This window comes from Chelonia mydas, chromosome 25 (genome assembly GCF_015237465.2).
Source record: "Chelonia mydas isolate rCheMyd1 chromosome 25, rCheMyd1.pri.v2, whole genome shotgun sequence".
In the NCBI taxonomy this organism is placed as follows: domain Eukaryota; kingdom Metazoa; phylum Chordata; order Testudines; family Cheloniidae; genus Chelonia; species Chelonia mydas.
In genome coordinates this window covers 10,998,525-11,025,323 of record NC_057858.1, presented here as the reverse complement: position 1 = coordinate 11,025,323, position 26,799 = coordinate 10,998,525, and the positions used below count along the sequence as shown (strand labels likewise).

The window sequence follows — 26,799 nt, the reverse complement described above, 5'->3', positions numbered from 1 at the left end:
TTTTCATGGCCCAAGCCAAGTGTGGGGGGGGGGGGGGGGGGAACCCAGCAGAAGTGACAAAAAAAACCACCACCATTATTTTGAAATATTTAATTTTCAATTTTAAATGATCTAACTTATTAGTGACACAGGGAATTTTGTCCATCAGAAATATGGATTTAATTTAACAGCGACCCTTTAACTGAAGGGGGAAAGGGCCCTATTGCTATCCCAGTGAAAAATGCAGACAACTGCTGACAGACAGTTCCCGCGGCTGTCCTATATGGGGTGGCAGTGGACAGGTGGCCTGGCACCGGCCAGAGGCAACAGAACAACCGATTGCCTGGGTAATTTAAGACTAGACAGGGCTGCTTTAAGGACACTGCACTGACTGACAGAGAAGATGAGGACCAAATTACCCTGCAATTCCTACAATTCTAAATGAAAGTTATACCCGAGTACGGCATTTGTGTCCCAGCATGCTCCGGAAGGACCACAATGGCCATGGTATAGAGATGTAAACAAAAAAAGTCTCCCACCCCCTTCCCCTAGGCTGAGTCCATGGGATTCTCTCCCCCAAAAAGCAGTTCCAGGGCTGCCCCTGAACAAGGCTCTTCCCACCAGCTGCCAAAGGTCAACCCTTCCTCTTGCACAGAGGTGAGGTGCTATCGGAGAGTCAGCAAAAAGCGATGCCATTGCAACATTCGGACTGTACGTGGGCAGGCCCTGGAAGAGACGGCTCTCAGCCCCCACAATGACTTCCAACACAACACACACCCAAAGGGGTGTTTGGCAACGCTTCGGCCCGTCGCCATAGGGCATCATGCCGCCAAGAATCCGACCAGCGGTGGAGGCTAAACCATCCGACACCTGCTTGAGAAAGGTGGCACCCGTATTTATACTGCAGAAAGGAGACATCAGTGCGAATCCCTCAGCGCACCACGTGATTTTAGTTAACATGAGACTTGTATGCTAAAATTCAGTTAAATATAAGCGTGGTGGTTTTCAAACATTCAAAATCCGTTTATGGCACTTTTCTTAAATCAGGATAAGTCTCCGTGCAATCTAAGAACGCTCCTATGTTAATTTGTATAAAACCAAGCTACTTTACCTCATTAGGATGTTATACACACACATGCACGCGTCAATGTAACATACCGTCCAAGCGCTCTAGTATCCCCATTCAGTGGCTGGGCCAGAAGATAAAAGCCCATTACTGTTGAACACTAAGGGATGTACTCGCGTAGCTCAAGGAGAAAAGGCCTGTACTTTCAGCAGTGAAGGTCCCAAGTTCAATCCTTGCTCACAACACATGGTGGGGATAGAAGTGCATTAATTTATGCGCTGCTGCATTAATTCAAATCAGCATGCAATGCCTATGCCACGGGAGGTGTTAATTTATGCAAATTTATACATCCATACTCACAGCTCCTCCTCTTCCTCCGAGCCCATCTCCTGCTGGTACCCGCCATCCTCCTCCTCTTCTCCCTGCTCTTCCTCTTCTTCCTCCTCTGAGGCTTGGCTCTCATCTGACATTCCTGGACTGGGCGAGTGGCTGAGTCCAGCAGCTGCTGCCCGCATAGCGGCCAGGGCAGCCATCTGGGCGCGCTGGATGCGGGCGCTCTCAAGCTCCACCCCCTCCTCAGATGGGACGGGGTCCTGGCTGCGGCCACGGGCCGACAGCGAGGCCCCAGCAGGGAGGGCAATGTTCTGTCCGGAGGGCGGCGGAGGGGGCAGGGCTGGCGGGGGAGGCGTGGAGCGCTGCTGCTCCTGCTGCCGCGCCTCGAGCTCCTGCTGCAGCCGCGCCCGCTGCTGCCGCTGCAGGTTCTCCATCACCGCCTGCAGCTTCATGGCTCTGCCAGCCGAGGGCAGCTCCCTGCGGGGATTGGCGGGCAATGCACCCGGGGTGCAATGCCCTGGAGTGGAGGATGCAATGTCCTGGAGGGGAGGGGTATCTGCAGGACAACGCCCTGTGGGGTGCAGTGCCCCACGGGAGCTGGCCGGCAAGTTCCTAAGAGGGAATAAAGCCCTGGACTGGTACCCTGGGAGGAGGGAGGTTGCAACGCCCTGGGGAAATGGGCACCAAGGCGGTACACTAGGGGCTGCTTTGCATCGAGGGGCCGACACCCTGATGACACCAGTACGTTTCCCTGGGGACCGGGGACAGGACCTCGGAGCAACCAGCTGGTTGCAAGCACCCGGGCCGTTAGTCTCTGCAAACAAGACACCTCAGGGCCAATGCCCCTCTGGCTCAGCAGGCAGCCAGCGCAGTCCTGTACATTGCACGCCCCTTAGCTCGACGGGCACTCCCCAGGCTGGACTGCAACTTCCTTCCTTCCTCTGGCTCTGCTGCAGTGGTGGGGCTGGGTCTCACTAGTCCTTGGCCAATTCTGCTTCATCCAGGTGTCTGCGCAAACCTGGGGACGGGGGAGGAGGGGAAAAAAGAGAAAGCAGGGTTAAGTGCGGACTGGGTTGGGGTTGTCTTCTTGTGGGTGACTGCAGGGAGGAGAGAGTTAACCAGGAGCCTCATTAATCCAGAATTAATGCAAGAGGGGAGGGAGGCTGGGCCCTGCCTGGCCAGGAGGGAGGAAGAAGAGGGAGGAGTGTAGACGACAGGGGAGAGGAAGACGTGGGGAATGAAGTTGGGCGTGGGGAGGGACCGTCTTTCAGCTTGTTCTAGAAGCCTGTTGCGGCTGCTTTGCAATCCGAGAGCTCCCGAGCAAGGCCGCCTGCTCATTAGACACCCGCCTCCCACCACCTCCAAGCAGCCCTGGTGTCACTGACCCACAGCTAATGGGCTCCCCTCCCCCCACATCCAACACCTACCAGGTGATCCCTCACCCCAGGCCTCCGCTGTTCCTCCAAGGCCGGTGGGAGGAGAGGGGCTACTGGAAGAACCATACACAGACCCTCCTCCTCCACCGAAGCCCTGCCCCGAGGACGCAGAGCTGAGACTGCCCTGACCTTGGAGACAGAGTCAGGGAAACTGGCTAGTGGCAACTGCATGGAGGAAGGCCCCCACTGCCTGCACTAGGATTATCTCTCCCCGTCCTCCCCTACGGCGTACTCATGCGCCCCGACCTGCTCGGTCCGAAGTCGGGTGACCAGATAGCAAGCGTGAAGTCGGGACGGGGTGGGGAGGTAATAGGCGCCTATATACAACAAAACCCTGAATATCGGGACTGTCCCTATAAAATCGGGACATCTGGTCACCCTAGTCCAAGGTCTCAGACCCTCACACACTGAATATCAGCCAGCCCCCAGCTTGTCTGGAGTTGAAAATGGCTTGTCCAGTGGCATTAAAAAAATGGGGGGGGGGGGTGGTTTGAGCCATTTACCTCTCATTAGCAGCTAGGCCACTTGTTTAGACTGGACCAGCAAAAACCAGTTTCTAACAAGGTGAGGGGGCCAGCATGGATGGGGCCCAGACAGGGGGAAGATCTAGGCTAGAACATGTCCTTAGAGCCCTGCAAATCTGCGGCTATCCGCTTTATATCCGCAAACCATGTTTGCGGATCAGAGGCAGAAATAAATTTTGTGTCCGCGTAGGGCTCTACCCGTCCATACCCACGTCCTGCTGGCGGACGGAATTAGTTTACCTGGCACAGAGTTTACACTCAGTTCCTCAGACTCGGTTTGAGATCCACTGTCAACAGGTCCTGAAGAAGGGTCCCTCCCGCAGATCCCAATACTCCCACTCACAGGGGTGTCAGTATGCTATGACGCAGGGGTTCCCAGACTTGGGTGGCCCAGGATGCCACGTTGACAAATTGCCAGGCGCACAAGGGCTACATGTAGTTTGCCAGCACATTTACACACATAAGGAAAACAAACGCTTGAAAAGTCTGTCTGCCCTTTTCTTGAAAGAGAGAAGTTCCTGTGAAAACAAGAGCCCACTTCCCCTCCAGCCCTCAGGTTTTCCCAGTACTATTAAAAAAATAAAGAAATAAAATCTGTCTACACTAGACTAAGATTTCCCAACACTGGGCTTTTATTACGGTAATATCCAGCCACGACCCAGGCCCCCTTGGGCTGGGAGCTGCACAGACACATAGTGAAAGAGTCCCTGCCCCAACGAGCCCAGGCGAAAGAGACAAAGGGTGGGAGGGGAAAGACACGGAATAGGGAAGTGACATGCCCACGAGTCACGTAGCGCAGAGCTGGGAACAGAAGACACGTCTCCTGACTCCCAGTCCGGTGCCCTATCCACTAGGCCACGCTCCCAGCAGCTCAGCTCCCCTGGCAGCCGGGAAGCACGGACTGGAGTGCGTCTAACCCGGTTCAGGACAGGTCTAGATGACACCAGTGACTTGTCAACTCGGGCACTCCCATTGTCGCTGGCACGGAGGGAAGCTGCGGCCGGAAGCATACCCAAAGCTCCTGAGAGGACTGACAGAGTTGGATTCTGGTCTGGTAAAGTCATCGGGCTGGACTGCCAGATCTAAGATCGAGTACAACAGAAGGCAGCTGCCGCGCTAATTTGTCCCTTGGGCTTCACTGCTTAGAGGTCCAATCCACAGCCTAAGTGCCACCATTTTGAGGTCGACCCGGCTGCAACACGGTAGTTCCAACAGTTACAAATACACTAGGAGCTTGAGGCCCAGATAGGATCAAGCTGCATTTTAAACAGCGTTCTTGGAGTGGGCAAGAGATGGGGGGGGAAAGGAGGGGGAACGTGGCAAAAAACAAAACCCCTCATTTTTTATTTTAAGTCTCCACCAATATTGTTCTAGTTCTTAGACAAGGAACCTCACTTCCATCCCTTCTGCATTTGTTTCCCTGCAGTCGTTCAGGGTATTGAGTTTTCCTGCTGTGAATGAGGACTGGGAGCAATTTAACTCCATTTTAAACTTAGCAGCAATGAACCACAGTGTAACTGCGCCGGGGGAACCATCAGGCTGTAACAGAGATTCCTCAAGGTGGTAGAAATAACAGTGTAACTGGACCTTAGGCCTGGTCCAGTTTAACTGAAAGTGTGATTAAACTGGCTTTAAACCAGCGCTGGGTGGGGGTGTGTCACATTTCTAGCCCTGCCCATCCACACTGGAGACAGAGAAGCAGCACTTCCAAGGCGAGTGCATCAGACAACAGAGCTCTGCTGGGAGAAATCTGCAGACGAATCCAGGCATAAGCAGGACAGCGACTCATTTCATGAAGGACCCATTTCATGAACGGCTTTGAGCGCTTCCGAGACACGGGGGTCAGTTTATTCTGAACCAGTTGGAGCAGGTGCAGAAATCTAGTCCCTTTTGAAGAGAACGCATTACAGAGAAATCAGTCGGGGGAACAGGACACATGATTTCCAGAGACAGCTAGAGAAGCTGGATCAGACTTGCATGATTTACATAGGAAAAAAATAGAGAAGGAGGGAAACGTTTCTAGACCATCTCGTGTGTGTGTGTTTAAGCCAGAGTGACTGTTTATGTTTGCAAAATGCAGGCTGTGGACTATACGCTAGGGGCTTGTCAATGCAATTTTTGCACCGCTTTAATTTTAATCTGTTCAGAAGCTGTCGTACAGAAAGCAGTAGAATCCCCTGGCTGTACACAGGCAATTATATATCTGTATAGTAAATATGCAGGAATAAGCTGTACCTTAAAGCACCTTTGTCCAGACAGAACTGCATTTGTGCTGTTGGCTTTGGGCATTGTACCAATTTACATATCCGCTGAAGCAGTTCAACTGGAGTGTTTAGCTCTAAACTGGTCTCGGTGTTAATGGCTGGAGGTCTAAGACCCTCTTGAGTCTCGGCATGTTAAATAAAATGGAATTAGGTGGAAAGAGGCGAGAAGAGGGCTATGAATGGGGTTTAGACTATTTGTGCGCAGCTGTGAATTTACCAGCGTAAGGATTGAATGTCGTATCTGAAGGATTACGTCCATGTAGATTATTTTTTAAAACTCCTTATTTTGTCATTATTAAAGTGAATAAAGCCCCGTTCTTAGCAATATCATGGCCAGGAGTAAGGAGTTCATTCGTTGCTGAAGACAAGGCAAACGGATTTTTTGGGACCCTGGCAGCTCACAGGTGGTAGGGTCCCAGCCCAGTGGTTACAAACAATTCAGAGACATGTCGGGCTGGAAGGGTCCTGGAGAATTTATCAAGTCCAGCCCCCCTGCGCGGAGGCTGGACCAAGTAAACCCTAGACTATACCTGACAGGTGTTTGTCAAACCTGTTCTTAAAAAAAAAAAGAAGAAAAAGAAATCTCCAATGATGGAAATTTCACAACCTCCCTTAGAAGCCTATTCCAGAGCTGAACTATCTTAGAGTCAGAAAGATTTCCTAATATTGAACCTAAATCTCCCTTGCTACAAATTAAGCCCATTACTTCTTGTCCTACCTTCAGTGGATAAGAACTGATCTCAGACCAGTTCTCCAAGAGGTTACAGCTGGGAAAAACAGAGCCAAGAAAAAGCTGAGCAAGCATCTTAGCAGGGAAGGCATTTTGAGTCATGGAGACATTAGTTGTTTAATGATGTTGTAGGCAGCAGAGGGGACAGGAGACAAAAGCAGGTTTATAAAAGGCCGGTAGTTAGCGATGAAAAGACACAATGGCTGGCTTTTCCTCCTCCATGAAGATGTAAACCCTCAAGGGAGGTGTGAGGAATCTGGAGATCGCTCAGGCTGTGTGGCATCCAGTAGTGCCCTGGTCTACACAAGAAAGTTGCATGGCTTGAACTAAACCTACGTCATTACAGTCGTACAAACCCCAGTGCTGAAGCAGCGATACTGGTATAGAGAGGTTTATACCAGTGTAGCTGCTTCCCATAAGGAAAGGGGAATAAGCTATACCAGTGCAAAGGGGCCGTCTACCAGTGTAACTGTGTCCACATTGGGGGGTTGTGCTAATATATATTTTTTTTTAACCAAAAGTCACACACGGAGCCAAAAGTTACACCAGTACAAAAACGGTGTTTAGACCAGGCCTGTCTCGTGTTGGTGCTTAATACAGAGTGTACCCACCTGTTGTCTCTTCTTCTACTTGCTCTTTGGGGCAGACACAGTCTTTGTGCAGCGCCTAGCACACTGGGGTCCTGGTCCATGACCGAGGCTCCCAGGTGCTACCACAAATAAACGCCACACATACCGTGGCCTTGCCTGCATGGGGCGTTTCAGTGTCGCTGCCCCAGTGCGGAGGCAAAGCCACTGCAAGCCGTGAGGCCTACCCGAGTTGGAAGTTAGGCCTCCAGCGTACACACCTCTTACGTTTGTACAGCCCCAAGCACAGTGGCTGGGGCTCTCATGTGCTACTGTAATGCATAATAAATAAGACTAGGACATGGTGGATTCCACTCTTATAAAGGGAGGGTCTCTCTCTCTGACACACACACTCCACAACTGGTGCCTCTAAGCTGTTCTAGTAACAGTCCCTTGTTGAGCAGTAAAAGGTAGCAGCTGGAACCTAACGCAGGGTGAAGGAGAAAGGGCCTTTCCTGAAAGCATCTACCGCCTTCTCCAGCATTCAGCAAGGACCTGGGCACCCAGGAGAAGGATCACACCAAAGGGTGCCCCGTGTGGTCTGTCTGGCTAGGGCACATGCAGCCTGCCCATGCCACAGGTTCTCCGTCCAAGCCTCAGGAGTTACCAGCCGCGTTGTGGCACAAGGCTGGAGTCGACGCTCTTACCGTCTTGTCTGGACAGCCAAAGGCACTCACCTGGAGACCAGTGACATCACCCTAGCGAGCCCTGACACAAAGGCCTGGTCTGTGGCTTCTCCTCTAAGCAGAGGCTGGAGGGGAGCCACTAATCTGTTGAAAGGTCAGCCCCCACCCCCAGAATCCCCACAACCCCTCCCTGCTGCAAAGCAAACAGCAGGATCAACTGGCTTTTAAGACAATTCCTAGAAAGTCTGATCAAGAGGCTGCTTCTAGAGAGCAGCACTGAGAACACCGCAGTTCATTAACCCGAGCTGTCCTTGTCCACAGGTATCCCAGTAGCACCTGGAGGCTTAGACTAGATACTAGATGCTGTATAGACACATAGTAAGAGACAGCACCTGCCCTAAGGAACTTACAGTGTAAACAGACAGATAAGGTGGCAGGGAAAACAGGGTCACTGACAGGTGAAATGACTTGGACAAGGTCACACAACAGGGCTGGGAATGGAACCCAGGGCTCCTGAGTCTCGGTCCAGTGCTCTATCCACTAGCCCATGCTGCCACTAAACACTGAGATTCTCTTACCTCTATGAACCAGGCTTTTCGAGCTCTCCTGCCTGCCATGCCATAAAACAAGGTCCCAGCTGGACTGTGGCTGGGACCTTAACTGTGTCTATGTACCCAGATTTCTTGCACCTTCCTATGAAGCGGGGAGTGGGGGAGGTTTAGGTTGGATGTTAGGAAAAACTTTTTCACTAGGAGGGTGGTGAAGCACTGGAATGGGTTACCTAGGGAGGTGGTGGAATCTCCTTCCTTAGAGATTTTCAAGGTCAGGCTTGACAAAGCCCTGGCTGGGATGATTTAGTTGTGGATTGGTCCTGCGTTGAACAGGGGGTTGGACTAGATGACCTCCTGAGGTCCCTTCCAACCCCGATATTCTATGATTCTATGAAGCACCAGTGCTGTCAGAATATTGGACTAGCCGGACCACTGGTCCGGCCCCAGATGGCAGCTCCTGCGTTCCTAATTATACAGCGGAGGTGGGGAAGGGGTTGCTCCCATATGGTCTGACAAGCACAGTTCTCAGAATAGGAAGACTCCCATGCACACCAGTCAGAGGAAGCTGGGCGAGACCTCTGCTTTCAAAACCCAGTTCTGGGCAGAGCTCCAAGTACAAGTCCAGCAAGGAGTGACGGGCTCGCCCAGCCCTTCTCCGCTGACCGCTGCAAATGTGGTTCTGTCTCGCAGCGCACGTGGGCCTGATCAGTCTTAACTTTGTCCCCACGTTGCCCTGCTAAAGCCAGACGCCGCAGCGCCAACGGAACTGGACCTGGATATCGCTTTCTCCCTTCCGTGCTGCAAGAGGAGAAAGCATTTCTAAGGCATGAGGTGGGGACTGCTTTATATAACCGGGTCCCATAATCTCACAGCTGTTGTGGCAGAGAAACAAGCAGAAGTACTGCTAGCCCACTGGGGGCCCTAACCAGGAATATTTTGGGCCCCCTTTCCCACCCCTTAAAAATACTAATTGCATTATTTCCACAATTTTTTTTTTTTTTTTATTACACACACACACTTACTTGTTAAAAAGTCCACAGTAAATAAGACGCACGGCCTTTTGAGGGTGATCAGGGCCCCAGAAAATTGCTTGGTCTGCTTACGCTTTGTGCCACCACTGGAAACATGTTAGATTTCATAGCAGTCCCCTGCAGTACGGGACAGCTGTAAGGGACATCCTCGAGCCCTGACCGAAGCAGGTGTAGGAGACAGGACGGCTCAAATACCGGCAGCACTGGCCCATACTAGGGCTCCCACCATGGACTGGAGGACAGGGCAATGGAAGCAGGAGTGAGGAGAGCTGAAGTCTTATTCCCATCTCTGCCACTGACCTGCTGGGTCACCTTGGGCAAGTCACTTCGCCTATTTCTGCTCCTGCATTTTATCTGTCTGGTCTATTTAGATCATAAGCGCTTAGAGCAGGGACTGTCTCTTATCTGTTTGTGCAATGCCTAGCCCAATGGGGCCCCCGAGCTCAGCCCAGGCCTCTAGGCACTACTGCAAAATAAATAATACCAGCAGTTACCAACTGGGGGGAGGGAGGGGCAGCGATCACAACGGCGGGAAAGGTGCAAACAAGGCTGAGAAGTCTCTGCTCATTCCTCCACCCTCTCCATTTACAAGAAAAGGGTGGTGAGCTTCATTCATAGAGAGACAGATCACTACTGGAACACGAGTCATTACAGTAACCATGAGCTCGTTGGTCACACTTCTTTGGTGGTTGGCTCTCTGTTTTGCTATGAGTTGCCAACTTTGATCAATGCACTGATCAAAAACCAGAGCAACTAGAAGTCTCTTTTGTACAGTTAGCTTAATTTAACCCAACACCTACTGGCAATACAAAGGATCTTTTATTAGGTAAGAAGTTGCTCAGTGAGGGACTGAGGGTGGGGGGAATCCATTGCCTTCTGATAAAGCTAAAGCAGAGGTGTACTGTATTCTTTGGGAGTGGGGAGGTATTTTGGGGCACCTACATCAAGTGATCTCTTGTACAGGTTTCTACTATATTCCTGTGCAAAATGAATATCTAAGCACGCTTATGAAAGCGGGCAAGAGGGCTTGGGATGCCAGTGTGGAAATCTGGTCTTGTGGATTGGACAAACATATCCGGGGGGGGGGGGCAAACTGCTTTCCAGTGAGGCTTCCACCTATGCAATGGGTAGATGCGCATGTCTAGAGACAATTCTCATGTTCAGTTCTTAAACTGGGTGCCCGATTTGTGCAAAGGAGGAAAACGTTCTGAAGTGACCATGGCAGGGCGAGATCAGGGCCCCGTCTTGACGCACAAAGAGATTTATTGGGGACAACTTCTATTAACCGCGTGCGCACACACCCCAGCAGCCAGGGCATGCACACAACCAGGGCCAGCGCAGCAGGGTTGAAGTAATTTAGCCACTGTGACCCATGCTAGACACCTGCTGAAAACACACACACACACACACACACACACACACACACACACAGAGCCAAACTGTTTGCATCCCTGGCTGAGGGGCAGCAAACGAAGGGGGTGTTGCCACGGGATCATTTCCTTAATGGAGATGGACGTAGCGTCAAAATAAATATTTTCTAAGTAAGGGGTTCCCTCCCGAACCCCCAGCCAGAACAGATCCATTTAACGGACCTTGAAAGCCACACCAGAATGTATAGGAGAAGGGGCCTTGAATTAAATGAGATTCAGACACAAGGGCCTGGTGATATCTGTGGAAGCCAATTAAAACCACACCCTATGCAAGGCAGTGTTGTCTAGTGGATAGGGATTCTAGAGATTAGCTGCTGACCTACTGTGTGACTTGGGTAAGCCACTTCCCCTCCCACCCTTTAGATTGTAAGCACTTTAGACTGTAAGACTATCTTATGACGTGTCTGTACAGCACCTGACACACTGGGGCCTGGATCTCGGGCACTGCTGTACTCATTTTAAAAATAGTCTCCAAAGTCTGATGTGCTAGAAACAAGCATGTTGGCACTTCAGCTGCTAACCCCACTGACTTCCCACGAGAGCAGGTGCTCAAAAGAGGAAAAAAAGAAAGCAAAAAAAAAAAAAAAAAAGGGGGGGGGCGGGGGGATCAGTTGAATTCAGCTAAAAATAAGCCATAGCAGACAGTTAGGGTTTTGCAAGCTGATGGACAGCTCTGTTGTGTCACGCTGCCTCGCCACATAGCGCATGCACAGACACGGTGTAATGACCTGGAGTGGACAACTGGTTTCAGTTTACTTTGAATCCATTTAAGGAACAATCAGAAGATCAACAACGCTGGGGGGTGGGGGGGAGGGGAGTGTTTCTCACAAGTACTACTGGCATGGTTTAAAAATTAAATCAGGTGAGGAAAAAAAGAAATCAGAAAAGCCAGACACCCTGCATCAGGACATGGGGAAAATGGGACAGAAGGGTACAGAACTGTCCGGTTTCAAAGAGACGCTGCAGATCCTCCTTTAGCACAGGCAGGCTGCTTTGCATTTTGGTTTTTAAATGTATTTTTTTGCCCACTGTGTCCGTTCCCCTCCCCTTTTGGTCTTCCCACACGTTAAAGCAAGAGAAGCCATTTCCTCCCTTCCAGAATTTGTTTGTTGCTATGGCACGGTTGAGCTAGCTGCAGGAGAGAACAGGGAACTCCATCGATAACCCACATTCTAACGCTCCCCAACACGATCAAAGTGGCTTTTGGTCTTGCCTGTACCGATGCGGTGTCGCTAGCCCCAAGTGTCCAAAAGCTTGAGAGTCAGGCCCCGCAAAAAATCATGGAATTTACACCATGAGAGCTAGAAACAATTAAAAATAAATAAATCTGAAATTTGCACATAGTCTCGGAGCTGAAGTTCTAAGAGAAACAGCCAATACCACAAGACTCACAATTTAAGAACACACACACACACACCCTGACACCAAACAAGGGAGTGTGGTGTTTGTCCTGTGTCTGTTGTCATCATTGGCACCAGTCCAGAATACTACCATCCTGATGGTGTCAGAAATCTACCCACCCATGCACCAGCTACATGAGGCAGTGGGGAAGTAGCCCTGGGATCCCACAAAAAATACAATTAGAACAATTAAAGAATATTTGTATTGCCGTGGTGCCTCAGAGGCACAGTCATGGACCAGAAACCATGGAACAAATGGAAATGTAGAAGGAAAGACGGTCCCAGGCCACAGGGCCTACTTTAATGGTAACCCCACCTTCTTGAATGGATATGAACCCCATTTCACAGATACAGAAATTGAGGTCAGAGAGAAGTGACTTCCCTAGGATCACACAGCAAATGAATGCAGTTTAGTGGCTAGGGCAGGGCTCTAAGAGTCACTGCGATTCACTTTCATTCCAAGTTCTGAAGGATACACGGACCATCAGTTTATTCATGACACACACACAATTACAAAAGGTTGGAAAGTATCCTTTTGAATTCTGAAGTTTTGTTGCTGTTGAAGACACAAAGGGGGGAGGGGGAATCTGTCAGAACATATTCTAAACAAGCTGCTTACAACATTAGCTTGTAGTTAAAATAATCTGAGTTCAGGGGAAAAGTGCACCTACTCAGCTTTTGGTGAAAGAAAAATCGCTGCAGGCTGTAAGAACAGCCAAACCACAGACATCAGGAATATGAAACAAGGATGCTGGTGTAACCTTAAATATAAACTATTTCTACTAGATCACAGCAACTTTTTAAATAGCACCTTTTGTCCCCCAGGGCCCCAAGCCACTTTACAAACTAAAATACAGAACGTATCATGACATCCATCAGCGTAGGGCAGCCACCTCTGGAGCAGATGGAAGCAGCTGTTCTAACTGCACCCAGCAACTCGAAGCTACAGTCGAGGACAGGAAAAGAAGGAAAACACCATGGTAATTTGAATTCCTAGAGCCTCCAGGTCAGTAAATTATTTATATTACAGTAACAACCAAGGGCCTTAATTGGGAATCAGGGCCCAGTTTTGCTAGGCAGAGCCAAAACAAGCAAACAAATCTTAAAGAGAATGTGCCTGTCAATAAATTCCATTTAATATTTCCCACCAGCTGCCCTGATTAGAAGTTTGTGGTCTCATTAACAGGACGGACTAATATTAGCCACGAAGCGGTATAGTAACAACTCTGCAATCCTGACACACAATCGCTTTCCGGTGTCAGACCTCTGCCTCTCAAGAAGCAACCTCCAGCAAAGGTTTTGAGTTTGCAGAGGACAAGTCGAGATCCAGGACAGGGCTGAGATGCTGTGGGAGGGCGACCATAAAGCTGGGAAGCAAAAGATTTTGCAGTTGCGGGGTGGGACGCGTGTTGAACGCGAGCCTTGTTTATTCCATGCTCGGCCCCAGACAGTGCGACTTGTTCTTCGGTTTCGTGAACGCTAAATTCCCACATTTCTTTTTGAATTGTGATCTTGACCTCATTGTTTTACTAAGGTGGATCTTAGTGAGGCAAACTGACAGGCAATGCAGGCTAACACTGGAGACACCAGAGACTGCAGAAACCTGCCTTCTGTTCCCAGATCTGCCACAGACCTGCTGCTGCCTGACCTCAGACAAGTCTCGGCTTCCCCTCCAATACCGTCTTGTCCATTTACACACAGCTCCTAGCACAGTAGGTCTCTCGGTACTACTGTAATAACGATCAAATAGTAATAAGTCATTTAGATTCTAGCAAGCACAGAATTTGTTATTTTTGGGGGCAGACACCTGGCCTAAATGGAGATTATGGGGAAGGGGGAAAAACTTGTTACGTGACAGGTTAAATACGCTCTCTTACCACCCCCATTTTCATGCAAGTCAAGCTGTCCCAAGCTTTTCTATTTTGGAGGGTGGGTGGAAATCAAACTTCAGACACTCGGCTTGAAAAAAACACATGCAACAATTGACACAACTGGAAATGGCGTGGAGGCAGGACAGACACACACACACACAAGCAATCGGAGGAGGGGGTTACATTTAAAAAGCCAGAAGTAACAAAGGTTAAGTTCAGACGTGGCAAGAAACAAGGCAAACAAAAAGACACCAAGAGTTTTGTATATCAAAAAGAAAAAAAAAAAAAATCTAAAGGCAATTCCAAGAGCTTCCTTAGAGAATTTCTAGCAGCAGCATTCATATCCACCCCTCCCTCCCCAAATATGGATTTTATTTGCAAGTCAGCCCTGTAGAATCAATAGACCCTGATCCCCAACCATGTAAGCAACCTGGGGGGGGGGGGGGGGGGGATCATACAATCGACATGGTTTTACTGGGTTCTTTCTTTAACCTGCTACGTGAAGAGGGTTCCTCTAAAAATCTCATACACGGGGGGGAAGGGGGGGATCAGCCCCAGCAAAACTCAGGATTTAAATGGGGAATCGCCGGTGAGTGCCTGGAACTATCCAGGGCCTTTCTAGCTGGGGGGCGGGTTTGAAATGCTTTGCCCTGCACGGGAAGGTCAGTGTCCAACTCTTGCTGGTGCGAGAAAAAAAAAAAAATGGAGCCTTTTGCAAAGCCAGAGACAAGCCCTTTAAAAATAAAACAGGCGGAGAGTTCGCATTTAACCCTCCCCGGGCGCATGGCCCCTCTCCCCCGGGGAAAGGCTGCACGGCCTTTCACGGCACCACACCAGTCTTTGCTTCCCCCTCCCCCCCCCCCCCCACGGGTGGGGGAGAAGCCCCTTTCCTTCCCCTCCGCAAAAAGGGGGTCCGATCTCTTATTTGCCAAGAGGATTTCCTCCCAGAAGCACAAAAAGGGATCTTTGCATTCCAGCCCCAACCGGCTACGTTTCTTTGGAAGTTGCACAGAATTTAAAGGGGGCGCAAAAAAAAAAGGGGGGGGGGAGACGGATTGTCGGGTGATCGTGCTAATAAAGCCTCGAGACGGGGGAAGTCGATAAAAGTGGCATCCAGCCCTCAGCTGTAGGAAATCCCCCCCCCCCGCCGGCCCCATTCATGCGGCAACTTTGTTTAGAGGGGACCCCCACTCCGCCCCCCCCTTTTTTTAAATTTTTTTTTCCCTAATGCAAAAATAAAAGCCCCCCCGCAAACCCGCGCCTCCTCCCAGCGACTTAGATTTCAGCCAGCGGGGTGGCCTATGGCTTTGAACCCACTGTAAAGGGGAGAAGGAGGAGAAGGAAAGAGCTTCGCTCACCCAAGGCAGCCGCTCCGCTGGGGAGCTCCATGGCAGCGCGAGCGTCCCCGGGCAGCTGGCCCACCTTGCTGCCCAGGAACCCGGCCGATCCTGGTTTCTTTTTCTTTTTTCGGTATCTCTCTTTTAATTGGGTTTGTTTTAATGCACCCCTATCTGGCCTGATTGGTAAATTTCTCATTTCAGGCAATGCAAGCCCTGGCCCCTTCCCCTCCCCCTTCTGCCTAAGGCGTGCTCATGGCTGGATAGACAAATCATTGGGTGACAAATAGCAATCAGATGCAAATTCCTAACCTCTGAATCAGAGACCTGCCATAGGAGTGGGCTGCCCAGCTAGGGACCATCTCCCATTTCCCCAGCGGCTCCCGAAAACGCGCAGAGGGTAGGGGCTGCCCAGATTATTCAGTGATGATTGGAGATTAAAAATCCCAGAAGCTATTTTTGAGCCTCGTGGCCATCCCATTACCTGTTGTTTTTTTTTGTACTTATTATCTTTGCAGGCACGATCCTTGTTCTAAGTGGCTGGTGTAATTTTGGTGTAAACTGTTGATCTGCAGTTTTTTTTTTTAAATTACCTATTTGCAAAATTTAAAATTAAGGGCTCGATCCCGCAACCACACACTCAAGCCCTTTTAAAAGCTGATGGGGAGGAGGGGCTGTGTCCATGAATATTAGTTGCTTGCCTAAAACGTTTGCAGAATTAGGATTTTAAAGCTCTGAAAGGGCTTCAAACCCACGCAGGTCTGTGCCTCAGTTCCCCCATCTGGAAAATGGGGTGGGAAAGATACAAAGGGCTTTGAGATCTGCAGCTGAGAGTCTGCTTTTTGAGTTGTTTTGTTATAATTTGAAGTTTCCCATAAAGATTATACCCCCAAAGCATCAGAAATCATCCCCTAGACTCCTGACTCTGCATTTGTTTACAAGATAAATACCGGTTTCTATTCTCTGCCGATGGGGTTGGATGTGCTGTCCATGGGCACAAACGTATATATAGCCGTGGCTCCTTTAAATTTAAAAAAAAGAAAAGAAAAAAAGGCTGAAGCGTAACTGCCTTTAGGTTGGTGGTATTGCACATTAGGAAGCGTCTCAAAAGAGCCCGGAAGGTAGAATTTAAAGGGGCACTCTCCATTTCACTTTTTGGGTTTTTTTTTTTGCAAACACTCAAAGCACGTGTGTAATAACTTTACTCGCAGGAGAAGTTCCATTTACTGCAATGGGGGCTACTCCCATTACCCACCTGTGCTTAAAGCTTTGCAGAATCAGCCCCGAACTCTTTTTTAAATTTTATTTAATTTTATTTTAATCTAGCTCTGGACTGATCGTTCTCTAAATAGTATGTGTCCTGGATTTTATTTTATTTTTTACTTTCCTTGAAATTTTCAGCCCCCTTGAAGATATTCAGAGAGATGTTTCAGTCAGGGAAAAACTGAATAAATCTTAACATTTACAGGAGGTCAGACCAGAGGATCATAATGTTTCCCTTGATCTCCTGTACAGCGCAGGCCAGATGACTGTTTCCGCGCGAGTCCTGCATCAAGCCTGTAATTTCTGCTTGAGCTACAGCCTCTCTTTGATTTGGTCTTTGAGCCCGCAAACAGGAGTAAAGACTACTCTGGGAAGTCAGATCAGCAGCTGTGACTAGAAGACACACAGGGAGCAGTGGGGAGGGTATAAAAAGGTGTCATTTTTATAAGAAAATTACAATACACAGCACAAAAAGAAAAGGAGGACTCGTGGCATCTTAGAGACTAACAAATTTATTTGCACGTAAGCTTTTGTGAGCTACAGCTCACTTCATCTGTAGCTCACGAAAGCTTATGCGCAAATAAATTGGTTAGTCTCTAAGGTGCCACAAGGACTCCTTTTCTTTTTGCGAATACAGACTAACACGGCTGCTACTCTGAAACTTATAAATACACAGCACGTTTCCTTTATAGATCTCAAAGCACTTTACAAAGGTCGGTCTCGCTGTCTTCGTTTCACAGGGAGGGAAACTGAGGCATGGAACGTTTACAGCCAAAAGCTCACAGGTGTGGCCACTGATTCGGGGTGTCTAACTTCAGACATAACAGACTATCATGAATCTGACACTCTGGTCCCCCAGATTTCAGAAGTGCTCAGAACTCACTACTCCAGTTGAATTCAGTGCAAATGGAAGGTGCTCAGCACAAGTGAGAATCAGGCACAAAGAGTCTGCCGCGGGGTCACTCAACATTTCTGCCTTGTGTTCACTAGAAATAGAAATGTGTTTTGAACACCTCGGCTGACACATGGTAAAATCCTACTGTGGACAAGGCAGCTGTAGTTTTAACACGTGCTAGCTGGTCAGTTACCTTGACCCCTAACACATATTAACCAGCCAGCTCTCGGTTTTCCTGAGAGTTGACAACACTGATTTAAGCATGTTCATTGACGAGAAACTTTCACAGCAGCACTGTTGCATTTTGTACAGTGCCATGCACATTGCTGGCGCTAAACAAATACTAAATCCTATTTATTTCCCAGCTGCAACCTCAATCACTAGAAGATCACAGCGTCCTCAGAGTCTGTATTGTTGTTTGGATTCCCTTGCGGATGTTATCGTTGCAACTATTTAATTTCATGCAGGAAATTAGTGTATTTCAAACAACCAAGTCAATACCAGGGGACTTGAATTTTATAAACACAAGTTATTTCCTGCTATAAAATTGCAATGCAGCAGTTTAATAGAAGGTCAAGAAGGCTATGAAGATCAACCCAGAAAGCTTCAAATAGATGCTTTTGTTAGGGACACAAGTCTCTGTTAACACAACCCAGTGGTTGCAATTTTAATTATACAAAAAAATCAAGAAATTCAGAAAGTTAGGGCGTACAGCTGCCTTGATCGGCAAACTGACCTGTATGCTTCACTTGACACTTTTGTGTAAAGTTAAGCACACTCCATTGTCACAGGGCACATACAAATGAGTCAGCCCGGTCTTATGGTTAGCGCTGTGGAATGGGAGTCAGGACTCCTGCGTTCTTCAGGGCATTGGACTGGGACTCAGGAGACCTGCATGCAGTCTGGGTTGTGCCGGTGACCTGCTGGGCAGGTCACTTTCCTGCTCTGTGCCTCAGTTTCCCCATTTAGAAAATCTGACCTGTCAAGCGCTTTGAGATCTAGAGGTGAAGAGTGCTATATGAGAGTTAGGGATTATTGTCTTATGTTATGGCTTGTGATGTTAACTGTAGTATGTGCATGTCTCAGTTACAGATGCCATGAGAATGTCTTTCTCAATCATAACGGTGCATTAAGAATAATTATTTAACCTTGCATTTTGTTTCATTGTTGACAATAAAAACAAACTTACTGGTGCACAGGTAAAGAAAAGTACATTACCTAAACTAGGAAAGAATCCAGCATGTCTTAATAATTAGCACTTAATATGCCCAAAGCTCACTAAAACACCAATCAGTCCTCACAGATACATTGCAACACAGTCAAGTATCTCCCCCCCCCCGCGCCCGCATTTTTACAGATGAGCAAATTAAGGCACACAGAAGGTAAGGCCAAAAGTTCCAGAAGGGGACACTAATTTTAGGCACCCAACCTGAGACATGGTGGGCCTGATTTTAAGAGGTGCTGGGCACCCAAAAACTCACCTCAAAAATCAGCCCAGGTTGTGTCAAGTTGTGGACCCCAACCTAGGGACCACTTTTGTAAAGTTGGGCCTAAGTGACTCGCCCAAAGCCACAGACAGAAAGAGAAGCCGAGCTAGGAATCGAATTTCTGGCTCCCAGTCCAATGTTCTCACCATACTGCCTCTCCTGCAAACTTTCGTGCCAGGCACTGCTGCACAGATGATGATGCAGGACACACAATGCACAAAACCAGAGGCCTTGGGGGCCCAGCAGAGAGAGCGAAAGACCTTCTGGTCCCAATTGTAGGGGATTTAAGTTGCATCAGGAGGCTAAAGGGGAGAAACAATGGGCTGGGAGATCCTGCGGATGAAGATCCAGATGCAGCTAATCATCTGCACAGCTGCTGTTCAGGATGACCTGCCCTCCATATGCACTGAAACTGGGAGAGAAAAAAGCACCCTGGGCATTTGCACTGAAATGTCTTAGGTCAGAACTTTATTACGACCTTTCAGAGCTCACCCTGTCATCCCCTTAGCTTCTTGAAGAGGGCGTGGTGAGAAGATGGAACATTTCCTGTGATGCAATGGGTTGCTCAGACCCAATGATCCTAGGAACCGTCACCTGAGTCCTAAATGTGAGCTGAGAGGCAGCTAACTGCTCTAAGCTGCTCCAAGTTACCAGCTGCATCAGAAGAAGGGGGGAGGATCTTGTTATGCCTTTGTCTAGATCCAATGGCTGAAAGCTGAAGTTGGTCAGATAACATTGGTCCCCCAAGTCTGGAATTCTCTCTGCCAGTGGCCAGTATCTAATGCTGTAGAGAGGGACATACGTGCGGTGACCTGGACAATTGTGCAATGCTGGACGTGGGTGGGGCAAATTCCTTCCTGACCCCTGCAGGCAAACTGCTTATGCCCTGAAGCATGACATTTGATGATTACCCTTATCATAGAATGCATCATTACGGGTGCGATTTAGGATCACTACATCACACACCCTTTCCTTCTGGTCACTGCTGTGGTGAGCAACGCAAGGATGGAAGGCACAAAACAAAATCTTGATTTTCAAGTAAGGTTAACTTTGTAAGGTAGAAAAATATCACAATTGTGTCTCATTTCCTTGTACTCTCCTGCCTGTCTGTATCCCTCTGTTGTATCTTGTCTTATAGTTAGATGTAAGCTCCTTGGGACAGAGCCTAGTGCAACCGGGTCTTGGTCCATAAGTAAGGCTCCTCGGCGCTATGCAAATAAAAAGAAATAATAATGATGCAGGGAATGTTATGTAGTGGCTAAAGGAGATGAGGAGGAGTCAGGACTCCTGGGTTCCATTCTCAGATATGGGAGGGAGTATGGTCTAGTAGTTAAAGCTGGGGGATGGGGGGAAGGGGACAGGGATTGGGAATCAGGAGTTCTAGAGCCAAATTAATTCCTGGTATACCCATCATGATCTTATTTTCTTGTCTTTGCCACATGACATTGGGCAAGTCAACCGATCTCTCTGGCCCAGATCCTCCAAGGTATTTAGGCCCCTATCTTTCACATCCGGGCCTCAGCATTTCTGGGGATAACACCCTCTACAAGGGCCTGCATGCAAAGGTTAAAGCACTATTCTGCAAATCGCGCTGAGCTCCTCAGAAGAAAAGTGCCTCAGAAATGCAAATGGCTATTGGCAAACATTTTATTGTCCATCCAGAGCATCTGGATTGGCAGAGCGGTTCAAAAACGACACCATCGGGCCCAGCTGGGGCAGTTCCCTGGTGCAGTTACTGGCTTTGTCTTCACCAGGAAAAAAGGTGTTTTCCCCTGTGTCTGCTACCATGACCAAAACCAGGTGTGTCTTTTCAGCGAGATAGCTCCGATCCCATTAGAGACAAGGCTCCGTAGTTTTCACCTTGATATAGTCAGTCCAAGTCAGCCCCAGGTATGCGATGGATCGATCTTGACTATCTACATCAAGGTAGAAACTACCTGTGCCTTGTCTCCACTAGGATTTTACAGAGAGAGAACTAGCTAGACGTAAAATCCCACCTGTTTTTTTGCAGTGAAGACCCAGTATGGACAAGCCAAGAGCAGTTTTAACACGTGTTAACAGCTCAAGATAAACACTAGCCTAGTGTTTAACTGTTAATGCATGTCAATGCTACAGCTGCCTTGTCCACACTGGGATTTTACCACGGTAGTTTCCGTGTATCAGCTCCCATGTGGTTTAACCCCCGCCATGCCTTTGTTCCTAACGTAGGTGCACCCTATGTCGGACAGAGCAGTACTTCGCAATGTGGAATGTGACACCCTGGAAACATCTTATCTCCGTGCGGTGGGGTGAGCCTCTCCCCAAGCGCAGCGTTCCTCATGACCCTAGTTCAGAACTCGCATGGAAAAAAAAAAAAAAAAAAACCAAAATCAAACAAAGGCATGCTGAGCGGGGGGAAAGGACACAGCAATATATTTGAAATTCAGGATCTCTCTGGCTGGGTGATCACTCGGCTTGTCTAGCTTAGGAAGCCGGCGGGACCTGTATTTGGTAGTTTGTTATTGAGATCGGGCCAGATCAGCATTTTAAAAGAACCTGTTTCAATATTACATTATTGTCCTTTATTATTTGTCTTGCTGGAGTGCCCAGCAGCCCTGGTCATTCACCATCTCCCCATTGTGTTAGGTGCTGTACGGATGCAGAACAAACTGTTTTACTGTAGAGGCCGCAACCGAGATCAGGTCCCCACTGGGTTAGGCACTGAATAGAGAGGTAGTAGGAAGCACTCCCTGCCTGGAGAATGCTTTGGATGGTGAAGTGAGCTGTAGCTCACGAAAGCTCATGCTCAAATAAACTGGTTAGTCTCTAAGGTGCCACAAGTACTCTTTTTTTGGATGGGAAAGCGTCTCAAAATTACTTACTAGTGTCAGGAGGGTTTCTTAATAAAAGATTAATACCACAGTGTAGTCTGATGACTAGGATATTGGATTGGCAGTCAGGAGACTTCTAGTCCCAGCATAGGCTTCCCTGCTCTGTGCCTCAGTTTCCCCAATTGGGGCTCATGATACTTATCTTGGTAAAGTGCTGTGGGATCTAGGGATGAAATTTACTCTACATTAGGGTGTTTCCATAGTAACTGTCATATTTGGAAGTGTCTCCTCTAATTTATCACCTCAGCTACACAACCCTTGTCCCTGCTGGCTGGACAAAACTGTTTGATTCAGAAGCAGGGAGAGCCCTGCTTGCTTTCCTCATGGGAGCAGGCACGCTGAAGTCAACCAACCTGTTTGTCTAGCCCCCGCCCCAAACTGGTTTGGAACTTGAGGTCTTTCCCTCATGCGAAGCACACCGGGCAGTGAGACGTCTTGGGTCTGATTCTCCAGGCAGCAAAGTGAGTGCAAACAGCCACTGGGCTGAATGGTGCAGAAGCTAAGCGGGCGTCCACTGCGCCAGCCTGTGCTGCTGTCAAGGCAATCTCCATTTTTGGATCCTGTTGAGTTCGGCACCTGGAGGCCAAATGGCCACTGCTCTTTAAATCAGCCTCTCTTGGCCACTGGCCTGTGGAGGGGAACTGAATCGCACCAGTCCCAGCTGGGCATGCAGGTTAAAGGCCCACAGGGAGCCAGTGTAAGGAAAATAATCACCTGCATTCGAAGGAAGTGGAAAGAAAATGTTTCACTTTGGGGACGCTCCCTAAAGCGGATCAAGGCTTGTAGTAAACAAACCAGAGTGGCTGTAACTATATCCTGCCTGCTAGGCAGGATAGTAGCCCTTAGGGTCTCTGGGGGAGGGTAGAATTACAAGCAAGGCTAGTGAGGGGAGTGGCTACTGGAAAGGGCTTCTGGGCAAATAAAGGAGCAGGATGAGTCAGGGTTATCAGCTCCCATATTCATTATAATATAGGTTGTGCCCAAAACATATGCCTTGCAGAAGGGGGTTTATAGGGCAAACGTGTCTGTGATTTCACGTCAGAACCAGCTTCTCCTCCCCACCATGAGAGCTGAGCGTGGGCAAATAGAAAAATCTGCTCCTGGGTCCTTCAAATCCCACTGGCTAAGGTCGGAAGCATGTTATGAATCTCACAGTGGGGGCTTGGCTCCCAAAGGATCCTGGATACAAGAACAGGATTCACCTGGGAGCAGGGGTGGCTGGTCCTTTCCAATAGCCTGCACAGGCCCGCAATGTAGTAAAAGTGTTTGTTGGATCAGATGCTCCAGAGCGCTCAGCGGCTCCCAATTCTGGGTGCTGAGCACTTGGGAAAACCCACCTTTCCAAGGCTTCTGCGCATCTATGAAGGAGCCTTTCGAAGGTAAAAGCAAGCTGAATTCACATGGGGATGGACCCGAGCGCACGCGCACACGCACACTGGCTGCCCCTTAAAAGGAAGCATCTGCCGGATCTAGGATGAAGCAGTACATGACAAACACCCGGCAGGGCTGGGCTAGGTATACTTAATCCTGCTTCAGCCCCATAGTTCCCTACCCCTAGGGGCCTCTAACCCAGATCTGATCTTCCGTTGCTGCCGGCTCCGGTCTGCAGCCTGAGACTCCCCACATCCCCCTGGTGCACCCCTGCGGAATGGGAGCAGGCACTTTCAGCCCTCTGGGAAAAGGGTCTTCAGAACGGGAGTCAGGAGTCCTGGGTTCTGTTCCCAGCCTGACTCACCATGCGACCTGGAGCAACTCACGTCTGCCTCTCTGTGCCTCAGTTTCCCCCTCTTTAAACCAGAGAATAAATAATGCTTCTTCCGGCTTTATCACATGGTAGCTGAAAAGTACTAGATGGTCTTGGCCCTACAGCTCCCATTGCCTTTAATGGGACACAGTTGGGGTCTGTGATTGCAAATGAATGCATTATTATTTCAGCAATAGCTTGTCCTCCCTGCGCTGGCTTTCATTCTGGTGGGACCATTTCTCCATCTAGTGGCGCGAGAAGCAATGACCACAGAGGCCTGCTGGAGGCAGGTGAGTTGTGCATGTATCTCACAGAACTGGGATGCCATCGGGCCTGAAACACCAGGCAGTGGGGAGCTCAGATGCACAGATCTCTATGCAAGGTTCAGGTGCAGCATAAGGCTCGGCAAGGAGGCCAAGCATCTTCCAAGAAATACATTTATAAATTATCTTTTTTTTCTTGCAAAAATTACACCTTGGAAGAGCAGGCGGAGGTAAAGGGAGCTGGCGGTTTGTGGTCTTGCCAGAGCCAAGGTTTTTCCTCCGTCTAAACAGTAACGTTACAGATTTTTAACCTGCCGAGGACAAGCTTTCTAATGGCTAGAGCAGGGGCGGGGGAGTCCAGACTCCTGGGTTCTTTCCCACCTCTGAGAGTGGAGTGAGGTTAGAGCAAAGGACTGAGTTAGAACACCTGGGTTCTGTTCCCGGGGGGAGTAGAGTCTAGTGGTTAGAGCAGAGGACTGGGAATCGGGATTACTACTGGATGCTATGCCCAGCTCTAGTAGGGATGATTGTGTGGTGGTTACAGCACAGGGGACTGGGAGTCACTGGCTGGATACAAACGCTTTGATGCCACGCTGTGCCAAAGCTGTAGGATGAATTAGAAACTCCCTTGTCCCCAGTCATTCTTTCCTCTAAGCGCTCTCCCATCCCAGCACTTGGAAAGCCAATGTAATGTTTGGCCCATTTTCCATTTCTCTTCACACAAGCCAGAGCAGGCACGAACATTTCAGTTCATTCATTTCCCTCCACTGCCTCTTATTCCCTTTCTGCCTGGAACACCCAGAGACCCTCCCTCCAGCCTGAGAACACCACGCACTGCTTAAAACTGATTGATGCATTGGCAGGGGACGAAGACAGGGCAGGTGAAGTTAGATATTCAGAAAGGGAGACCCCCATCCCCAGGTGCTGTCACAGCTGGGCTCACCTGTTCCATTGTCAAGGGTAGAGTTTACAGGCTTCACTATTGCTAGCAAGGCTGTCTATTCGGTACCATCCAGTTAGACACACATAAAAGCCGACACTAGTCGCCAGCTATTGCGGAGACCCCACAATCCCCCCCTCTGGGATGATCAGCTACTTCACCCAGCAGGATGTACTCCAACAGGCACTAGGTTGGTACATTTCAGCATCAGGGGATCAAAGATGAGGTTTATTTTCCCCTATGTCCCCCACAAGGCTACAAACCCCCCCGACAATGAACTCTTCCACAACCAGGGCTGGTGGTCTTCCTGTACCAGCTCCCCTTACTCTGCTCTGCGGCTGTTTCTCAACTCCGAGGTTATCAGACCTCCCCCACCCGGGCCCCGGGGCTGACTGGGGAGTTCAGGCTTCGTGGCCTACTTAGTTCTTGGTCTCTCTACATGAGGCTTCTAGCAAGGGGACTAGTTGAGAGCTGCAGTTTCTGGGGACTCAGCTACTGTGGTATAACTGGCTAGGCCTGGGTGTTTCAAAAGAGCAGGAGATCTGAGAGGCTCTGGCAGAGCCAGGGGAACAGGATGCCCAGCTCTTTCCCCAGACTCCTCCCCACCCTCATTCATAGCGGCTGTGTGACCATCCCCACTTATTTCATGCATTTTTTGCAAGTTTTTTGGACAGCCAGACTTGTTTTGGATGGGTTTTATGGCAAATCACCACCACTAGAGGGCTACCAACACCTGCCATAGCCTGCTACAGTCCAGTGCAGCTGCTGCATACAGGACACTGGCTGCAGGAACTGGACCCCATGGCTCCAAGTCCAAAATCCATTGGGGAGCAGGACCAAAGCTGGGGTCTGCTTGCAAACCAATGGTAACTCCAGCCTTCCAGACACATCATCCCCAGCAGCGTGCTTCTTACCCTGCTCTTCAGGAGCACGATTTGAGTTCAGGCTACCTCACCTGTCGGAGCCCTTTGCCTCTCTCAAATTGTTGCCCTGAAGCAGGACAGTTGCAATGGGGGTTTGGCAGGCAGGCCCATTGGTGGGGGTGGTGGCCGGGAGCCCCGGGCCCTTTTAAATTGCCCGGGCAGGCCGCAGGGCCCACTCTGCAGAAGCGGCGGGCGGGGGAAGTCAGTGGCTGCCCCATGCCGCCCCTGCAAGGAAATGCCTCCTCTCCACCGCAGGCACCAGCGCCAGGCAGGTACGGATGGGCGGGGCCCTGGCAGATGGGACCGCTCTGTGCTCCCAAGCTTCAGCTGTTCTGCCCCCTAGGACTGTGCTGGGAGGGGGGATCCCTGCTCTGCCCTAGCAATGGGGCCGCTCCCTCCATGCCATGCCCCATTGCCCCTGGCCAGCCCCTTGCACCAGGTACTGACCTCTCCGCACCATGCTCCATTACCCACATGGGGGCCCACAAAAAGTTCATCCGGCCCTGACTCCTAGGCGCAAGCAAGGGGATACTTTCTAGGGGGCTCATTGACTGGTCTGCCCCGGGGCCCGGAATTGCTGTCTGCAGGCCTGTCGGTGGGGTCTCAAGTGCGCCTGCTCACACAGGCCACCAAACAGCTATAGCTACAGGGCTGTCAATGCCCTGCTGGCTTCTGGTGCCCGGCCCCAGGAGCAAAACCAATCGGCCTGGACTCCACAGGATTCTGAATCTCTCTTCGCAGCCTGTGTCTCGCCAAGGTGCCCTGCTCAATGGGACCATGCACAGGAACTACTCAAACTGCTAGGGGTTTAATAAATACAAAGGCCGGCAGGGCTGTTGGGATCTTCGATGCTGTCCTCCTGCATAACCCAGGCCAGAGAACCTCGACCAATACTTCCTGCATCCAGCCCATTCACTTGGGGTCTAATGAGGGTGTATATTTTATCTCCAACCTTGATTGAAAGATTCCCAGTGACAGAGAATTCGCCCCATCCCTTGGCCACCTGCTCCAGAGGCTAATCACCCTCACTGTGACAAACTTGTACCTTGCCAGTCTGAACTCAGCTGACTTCATCTTCCAGCTCCTGTGTTACACCAGGGGCTCTCCACCTTTCCAGACGACTGTCCCCCTTTCAGGAGTCTCATTTGTCTTGCCTACCCTTAAGTTTCAACTCACTTAAGAGATACTTACTTATAAAATCAGACACAAA

General features: G+C 49.6%; 1 protein-coding gene across 3 annotated transcripts in view; it reads right to left on the bottom strand.

Annotated features, from left to right (window-relative positions):
- The window catches only part of ARID3A (AT-rich interaction domain 3A), a 100,995-nt gene extending 85,329 nt beyond the window's left edge, over positions 1–15,666 (bottom strand). For 2 of the 3 annotated variants that reach the window (XR_006287438.1, XM_027834150.3), the window contains exons 1-2: positions 15,226–15,666; positions 1,406–2,396 (exon numbers count right to left, since the gene is read on the bottom strand). Coding sequence is in view for 2 of the 3 variants with exons in the window: in XM_027834150.3 (XP_027689951.2) it covers positions 1,406–1,830 (425 nt within the window). In the remaining variant the exon portion in view is untranslated. Of the gene's footprint in view, positions 1–1,405; positions 2,397–3,578; positions 3,875–15,225 lie in introns of those variants that run through there. The other variant, XM_043535827.1, reaches the window with a different exon arrangement.
- Between the last annotated feature and the right edge of the window lie 11,133 nt (positions 15,667–26,799).